This window comes from Adiantum capillus-veneris, chromosome 3 (genome assembly GCF_014529385.1).
Source record: "Adiantum capillus-veneris isolate H3 chromosome 3, ASM1452938v2, whole genome shotgun sequence".
In the NCBI taxonomy this organism is placed as follows: Eukaryota; Viridiplantae; Streptophyta; class Polypodiopsida; order Polypodiales; family Pteridaceae; genus Adiantum; species Adiantum capillus-veneris.
Genome location: NC_140933.1, coordinates 135,488,714 through 135,497,050, shown reverse-complemented (window position 1 = coordinate 135,497,050; position 8,337 = coordinate 135,488,714). Strand labels below are relative to the sequence as shown.

The window sequence follows — 8,337 nt, the reverse complement described above, 5'->3', positions numbered from 1 at the left end:
TAGGCGGTGAACTCTCATCTAGAAGCTCTATTCTATGGTCATCATCCCCTTGTTTTGGAGGTAATTCTCCAAGAATGTCATTGATAAAAACATCTTGGAATCCATTTAGGAAATTAGATAACTCTAATTCCTCTTGATTCCTACCATTTCCATTGGATTAAACATTAGGACCATTTATGGATTCTTTAACAAAAATCATATATGTAGAAATTGATTTTTCATTAACTTATCAAAAGCAAGCGTATTTACAAGGAGTATAGTACGACCCAACTCATTAGCATCTATGTACATGTTATTTTCCCTATAGTTGAAATAAATTCTCCTTTCAAGGAACTTCATATTGGCAACCATGCGGTTGAACCATGGTGCCCTTAGGATAACATTCTCATGTTGGAGAGGGGAGATGAAAAAGTCCCCTTTTTCGATGTAGCTTTAATGGACATGAAGCCTCAATTTCCCAATCAAGGGACTAACTGTGGCTTCTTGTCCCTTGAAAGCTCCATCGACCTTAATGGTGTCTCCCATCTCATGAGCTTGTGTGCCTAACTTAATGGCAAACTCCATTGATATAAAGTAGTGAGTAGAGCCAGGGTCAAAAATGATAAAGGCATCATGCGCCTCACCTTTCCCCAAGCATAGGAAAGGGATGATCCTTTGCAATGAGTATCCTCTTTTGGAGCTTCAACCATGGAAGCTCTAGGAGTCTCATTTCATGAGTTTCTTTTGGGACAAGAACGATAGCCATGTCCTTGCTCCCCACACTTGAAACACTTATGATCTTTGCGAAAAGCCTCTAACTCTTCAGGAGAGAGTTTATTTTTACCTTTCAAAGAGAGAAAGAATTAGAGAAATTGACAACAATTGAAGACCGGATTTACTTGAAGCCGGTTCCCTCTCCAAAAGGATTTTGTATTATAGAATATTCTCCCTTGAAGAGAGACTTGGTATAATACATGCTTTGTGTTCCTTGAGACCTTGTTGATGCCATGGAGATGGTAAGCTTCATTCACCAATATTATGCTCGTAACTAACTTGCAAAAACATTAACTTGTCCCCGGCCTCAATCCCAAGACCTCAATCCCAATACCTCAAACACCTTCAAAGGTGGAGAGAGCTAGCAGGGAGTGAGGAAGATGAAGAGAAGAAGAAGTATCTCTATGAGAAATAAGTAGTCTCCTCACATATAATCACTCTTAGAGCATAGCTTAGCATAGTGATAATGAAGATGGAGAGATTGATCAAAGCATTGCTTTGAGCATAACTCTTGGTTGGATTTGCATTCCATAGACAAGGGGTGTTGGTGTATGCTCTCCGCTTCTCAAGCTTGGAGAAGGAGATGACTTGCGTGCACAACACACAATGGGGGAGTGTCTGTGTGGCTTATGGAGAATGGCTCTAGTCATAACAAGCAAGGGGTGTAGCATTTGGACAAGTGTCCTCCTTTCTCCCTTTGAGAGAAAGATCTTAATTATTCAATTGTAACATTTGGTGGACAAGTGTCCTCCTTTTCCCCCTTAAGGGAAAGATTTGAATTATTTAATTGAATCGAAATTCTCATTGGATCTTCCTATAGGTCATCCAATAGGATTCAGGCACATTATGAGGACAATATTGCTAGGGGCATGACATGTTGCCTTAATGTCTCTTGAGTCTTGGGCTTGCCTTGAGTGAGTGTGTGTGTGTGTGTGTGTGTGTGTGCGCGCGCTCTCTCTCTCATGCCCCTACCTTTAAGCTCATCTTTGACTTGAACACCTCAAGCACCTTAGTCATCAAGCATGACAAGCACCTCAAGCACCTTAGTCATTAAGCATGACAAGCACATCAAGCACAGCCCTAGCTTGCCTAAGGTCTAAAGTACCTAAAGGTCCTAATTCTAAGGAATTTTAACACTAACCTTTGAAGGTATTTAATGAAGCTAACCCTAAGGTCTTTTAAGCTCCATTATTCATTTCTCTTTGGTAGACCACCTCTTTTTTGGACCCTCAATGAGATGTAGCTTTCTCTCCCTTTGGTCCCGTGTTGAGATAAGTTTAGCTAAAAGCACATACCTATATTATAAATCTTGTTCCCATTCATTTTCCCACATTAAATGATCAGTTCAATATGAGAAAATCATTTGGGATAGGTAGATATTAGATTTTATCTCTCTCTCTCTCTCTCTCTCTCTCTCTCTCTCTCTCACTCACACACACACACACACACACAGGGAGAGAGGGGGGGGGAGGAAGAAGAAGAGAATTTTTATTGTCATATAAACAATCCAAATATACTCAAAGATCTATTCAACAAGTCTTAATCTCAAGATCTGTGAGAGAGAGAAGTCTCACCTTTTCTGGCATAATTAAAGGTCCACTTCCACACACACACACAAATATGTGTATGCAGTGTGTCCCAATGGCCATGCTTTCTTGGCCGTAGGAATGCGCGGGTCACACACTAGTAACATTTAATTCAATGGAGAAAAAGTGACTCTTTCTTCTTGATTTCATGCATGTAGTGTTCGGGCAAAATCATTTTCTCAACCATACACAATTCCTTATTATGATTTTTTCATCAGAAAAAGCTGAAATTTTGAGCTAATTTTTAGTAACTTTTAATAATTCTAGGCAAAATTTTTACTTTTTTCTTGCTCTGAAGAGGTAATCATTGACACCATTGTGAGTTGAGACACACTTTTCTCAAACACTACATGTAAGGATGTTGTTTGATTGAAACTTCAAAGGAGTTGAAACTAGGCAGAAAATTTCCTTTTTCTCTTGCTCTAAACAAGTAATCGACAAGTCACCTGAGACACACACTTTTCTCAAACATTAAATGTAAGGATGCTGTTTGATTGAAACTTAAAAGGAGTTGGCTGTGAGTTCTGCATTCTCAATGTAGGAAGAGGGAATTTTTCATGCAACGATCTCATTTACTATGAATATGACTCTGAGTTATTTTTCCAAGAAAATGCAAGTTAATATTGGTTATATTCCACTTTATTAGGTCAAATCTTCAAAGGTTCCACCCAATCCCGCACACTCCAATCAAGCAAGACGTGGTTCCGAACGTAGGCATCGAGTACGCGATCTCACGATTAGAGAAGAGATCACTATCATGAGCCAGGCTGACGCACCATAATGCCTGACTTTCGATCGAGCTGTGTTCGAATTCGTATCTCTACTTTTACAAGAAGAAGCTGGTCACCAACGCTCTAAGATTTGAAGAAGAAGGAATCTCGAAGGAATGAGGAAGGAAAAGGAAAATGAATAAAGGTCAAGAACCCACGTAAGTATTGGAGAAAGACAAAGTGGACTTGACCTTGTGAGGTGGGACTTAGGAGTGCCACCAGAAAGCCGGGCCGCCTCCCGTTGCCGCTCACGCCAGGAGAAGAGGTCCATGGCCTCCGTCTGCATGCAACGACAGCCCGCAGTCATGCACGCAGTCCACCCTCTCTACCCTTGATTATGTACCCGGCCCCTTCTCTCTCTCTCTCTCTCTCTCCCCTATAAATTGAAGGCCGCACCCCCCTTTTCTGCAGCCTTCCTGATCAGCACTTCGACGAGTCTTTGCGATATTGTCGATCATTATTGATCAGAAACCGCAGTCATCGCCCCCGCTCCCACGTACTCTGATACTCTACCTCTATATTCGCCCACCATCAATTATATACGTCAGCTGCTGCTTCTCCTGTATCATTCCTGCAGCTGCTCTTCCATTGCCATTAATTATACAATCATTAACCCCCTTACCCCTGCATCATTTCCTCTGCCTCCCTTATACTAGCATGATCTGTAGTGCATCCCTTCATCACCCGGCCAGTGGAAGCTCCAATAATTACACCTCTGCCCACTGCAATCAATACATCACCTCCAGCCCTCATCCTGCCCCTCCTCTCTCTGTCAGCTCATCGGAGCTTGCCGCTGCCCTTTCTCATGACAACCCATCTGCACTCCTCGTCATTCTCAGCAGCCTTCTGCATCATGCCATCCTTCCATTAATTCACCAATGCTGCAAGTCTTTTTCTACTGCCTCCTGTCTGGCCTTAGCAGTACTGTTTTCCTATGCTTGGTATAGATTTTGGATACACAGAAAGGAGCACCATGATAGCAGAGACCCCAAGACATGGCCAATTCTCGGCTCCCAGCTCGAAGCGTCGCGAAACTACGACCGCCTGCTCGACTGGACCACCAGCTTCTTCAGCGACGGGCATCGTACCATCAAGATGTCCTTTCTGTCGCGCCGCAGCTACTACACGGTCGACCCTGCCAACGTCGAGCACGTCCTTAAGACCAACTTCCAGAACTACCCAAAGGTAATATCAGGGGTACCAGTACTGTAGTCAGCCTTCTCCAAAAAGAGAAGGGTACAAGGCTGTTGTTTAGTGGGTATGGTAATGAGCTCATTGGGCTAGAAGTAAGTACAATGTGTTGAAGGGGAGACCTCTGTGCAAAGAGAAAGGTTCCCCTTCTCCATTATTGCATGCAAGGTAGCTTTCAGTACTAAGTAGAGGAAAGATTCCTATAGAATAATGAAAGTGCTGATTGAAAAATATTGTAACAACAGTGGCCATGGTAATGTAGTTATTCAATACAAAAGTATAATTACTAGCAGAAGGCTTTTGAGAAGAAATATTCTGAACTTTGTCAGCTGCTAATAGGGAGGCATATAATATGAAAATTATGGTAAAATAGCTTCTTTTTCTTCCCTCATCTTTTGAGAAGAAATATTCAGAACTTTGTCAGCTGCTAATAGTGAGGCATATAATATGAAAATTACTGTAAAATAGCTTCTTTTTCTTCCCTCATCTATATTTTTGGTATTGCAGGGCTCCGAATCACACCACCGCCTTTTCGATCTACTCGGCAATGGAATCCTCAACACCGATGGGAAAACGTGGAAGATGCACCGCAAGCTCGGCAGCCTTGAGTTCTCTATCAAAAAGCTCAGACATCTTAGTTCAACAGTGTACAAGGGCAATGCATTGAAGCTTCTAGAAGTTCTGGCCCAGTCAAATCAAGGGGTGGATGTGCAGGTATTACTCTAAATTACATCAATATTGCATAGCACAAACTTTCATACCCTAAAATTATATTCAATTTCACCTGTATGCCATGATCTGTGGCCAAAGCTCCTTTAACATCGACCTTTTTGAGTAACAGGATTTACTCTTAGACATGACCTTCCACTCAATTTGTGAGGTGGTGTTCGGAAATGCGTTCAAGGAGAGTGACAATGCCGGTGAGAAAGCTAACTCCATCGCAGCAATGCTCGACAATGCACAGGAGATGATAACTCGCAGGTATATATACCCTTGGTGGAGGATCCAAAGGCTTTTCAACATTGGATCTGAGAAGGTATTCCGCGAAGATATTACCAGATTCAAGTCATTCCTCACCACCGTAATAGATCGACGGCGATCGCAGATGCAAAAAGAGGCCACAAGGTCAATCAACAAGGTAGGCATATGGTCCTTTTCTTGACACTACTATTGTATTATATAGGTAGAGCTTCAGCCAAAGTTGTCAATGTTGGAAGGCTGATTTGTTTCATTCTTGATGTAGGTGCAAACTGACAAAGCTATTGAGGAAGCTGGTGAAGCTCAGGATCTGTTGTCGCGCTTCCTTTTGCACTGTGATGGGGTTCAAAATGCATGTGAGGGTGAAGGTGAAGGTATAGAGATGGTAAAGGATGCCATGATGAGCTTCGTTCTGGCAGGGCGGGATACGACGGCGAGCACGCTCTCATGGTTCCTGTACTGCATGTGCACCCATCCTGATGAGCAAGAGAAGGTTTTCCAAGAGCTCATCAAGCTGGAAAACAATATTATTGCAGGCACGACGAAGTCCACGATGGACAGCAATATGGGCGAGTGTCATGATGCACTTGAGACCATATCAAATGTGGATGTGAATGGAAGTGAAACTGATGGAGCCAGGCAGAGAAAAATGAGAGATTTTGCAGAGAAGGTGCTGAATTATGAGACATTGCAGAGCAGTAGCATTCCATACTTGCATTCAGCGATAGCGGAGACGCTGCGGCTATATCCTGCGGTTCCTCGGGTGCGTAATGCTAATTAAGTACATGCTATGAGATTAAACAATGAACAGGCAGTGATCTAATTAAGACAATGAACATCCTAATTTATTTAACCATAGTGTAGTTGATCATGACTAGATTAAAGGCAGCGGCTTTTTTTCTTTTTTTGCAAAACTAGATTAAAGGCAGTAGCTTAATACAATTTTATTAGCAGGTATAGTTAATTGGGTTTAGTTCAATTAATTGGGTGCGCACGTGCTCAACGCGAATGAGAATCACGTGTGCGTATGATCTTTACAGGATGGAAAAGTTACCCTCCAGGATGACATCCTTCCGGACGGCACCCATCTCAAGGCTGGCGACCAGGTGGCCTACATCCCTTACGCCATGGGCCGCATGCCTTTCCTCTGGGGTCCCGATGCCCTCCTCTTCAAGCCACAGCGATGGCTTCAACATGGAGCCTTTCAACCTCAATCACCTTTTAAATTCACGGCATTTCAGGTACTCCTCAAACATACTTATAACTTCCATGCACAAGAAGATTTATTTAAAAATTCTCTCATGTAGTGTTTTTCATACAATGCATAACATCATGAGCTTTTGCTCGAAAGGCACCGCATACCTAGCTAGATACGATTGGACTAGGCAGGGGACCACCGGCCCCTCTGCCGTCGGGCCGACGGTCCCTTGCCCCCAATCATACCTAGCTAGGTATATCGTATGCGGTGCTTCCCTCACAGAAGCTCATGATGTTGAGGTAAGTCGCAATGTGAGAATTATTGTGAGAATTTGTCCAAAAATTATTGTGATGCATGAGGCTTGTCATAAATACATGCTTGTATAACCTTCGATACACACTTTGGCAATATAAACAGCTAGATGTACACCTAAAATTTTACTGATAGTTTAGATTATTTACTACCCATGTTCTAACTTTCTTTGCAATTGTTGATGCATCTAGGCGGGCCCAAGAATGTGCCTTGGAAAGGATGCTGCTTACCTACAAATAAAGATTACTGCGGCATTGCTACTTCGTTTCTTCCACTTTGAGCTGGTACCTAATCACCCTGTGGAATACAGAATGATGAATGTCATGACCTTGAAGCATGGGTTGAGAGTGAATGTGGTTGCTCGACATATCAAGGAGACTTAGAATTTCTCTTTTCCACGTAAAGGTGTAAAGATCCACAACACCATATGTGAAGGCAATCTTGGCCACACAATTGAGGATTTATTACAGTCAACAAGATCATCAACACATTGGGGCATTGATCCAAGATGCTCAATCTCATGTCCTATGATGCTAATTGTTCCATGATGCTCAATTTCCCAACGAGATCGGCCTCAATATTGACTACAGTTCTCATCAATTATAACTTAATACCTCAACTCATTTCTTTCTTATATCATGCATTCAACATCAACTTGTCTATATTGGTTAATCAAATTTTTTGATACATCATTGTGTCGCTGTTGACTTGCTATTGAATGTATTAACGTTTATACGAAAGATCATTTTGTGACTCTTAAGCTGCCATGCGTGTAGGTTAGTGTTACTTATCTCTAAATACAAAGTAAAACTTACATCATCCTCATGTTGTGTGTGGAAGAACCAACAATGGAATTCATAGAGATATTTCATCTCTATCTCTATTTCTCTTAATGTCCCTCCATGGCCTTGCCCGTTTTCTTTCTATATCTCTTGTCTAATTTCTCTAGCTATCTCCCTCTCTCAACACATCACTAGCTCATGTATATGAAAGTATCAGTCTTAATAGAATGTGATAGTTCCACAGTGTAGAGTACCCAAAGCTATGCAAAAAAAATTTATAAAAATTTTCTTTATTCAAAGTCTATGAAAAGACCAAGTTGTTTGTCCGTTTTACACGCATATGCCAAACTAATTTCTTTTATAGATAGCCTCTCCAGGTAAATTGATAAACAATAATGTATCGCCATTACGAAATTTCGGAGGTCATTTGGAGGGCCATATGAAGGAGAGAGAAAAATAGAGTGCGTCCAATGAGCAGGAGGGCTACGTTACGTAGGAAAATACGTGGAAAGACTCAAAAAATAGGAAAATACCCTAAAAACTTTCACGAATTAATCTAGGATTGTGGCATCGTAACTTCTTTGCTTTTACCGAGTTGTTAGGTGCGTGTGTGGTCCCACTACTGATATTCTCTTATGGTCATTAATGTACTGGAGGGTGACCATTAAGCCCGCACAAGATATTGGAATTCTAAAACACTTTCCCTCCATTAGAATGCTTTCAAAGTGAATCTCTCTCCACTAAAGCTTTTCTCTCAGAGCTATGGC

General features: G+C 41.8%; 1 protein-coding gene across 3 annotated transcripts; it reads left to right on the top strand.

The window, feature by feature from the left end:
• Positions 1-3,297: 3,297 nt before the first annotated feature.
• Positions 3,298-7,477, top strand: LOC147461769 (cytochrome P450 704B1-like). 3 transcript variants are annotated; one of them, XM_086509226.1, is made up of 6 exons: positions 3,298-4,294; positions 4,808-5,014; positions 5,142-5,438; positions 5,544-6,041; positions 6,319-6,519; positions 6,980-7,477. In XM_086509226.1, exons 1-6 carry the CDS (start codon positions 3,767-3,769, stop codon positions 7,169-7,171), a joined length of 1,923 nt encoding a protein of 640 aa, XP_086365352.1. In that variant the 5' UTR covers positions 3,298-3,766; the 3' UTR covers positions 7,172-7,477. The 3 variants fall into 3 exon arrangements, with proteins under 3 accessions (XP_086365352.1, XP_086365353.1, XP_086365354.1); XM_086509227.1 differs by lacking the exon at positions 3,298-4,294 and adding an exon at positions 4,538-4,664; XM_086509228.1 differs by lacking the exon at positions 3,298-4,294 and adding an exon at positions 4,675-4,733.
• The last annotated feature ends 860 nt before the right edge of the window (positions 7,478-8,337 follow it).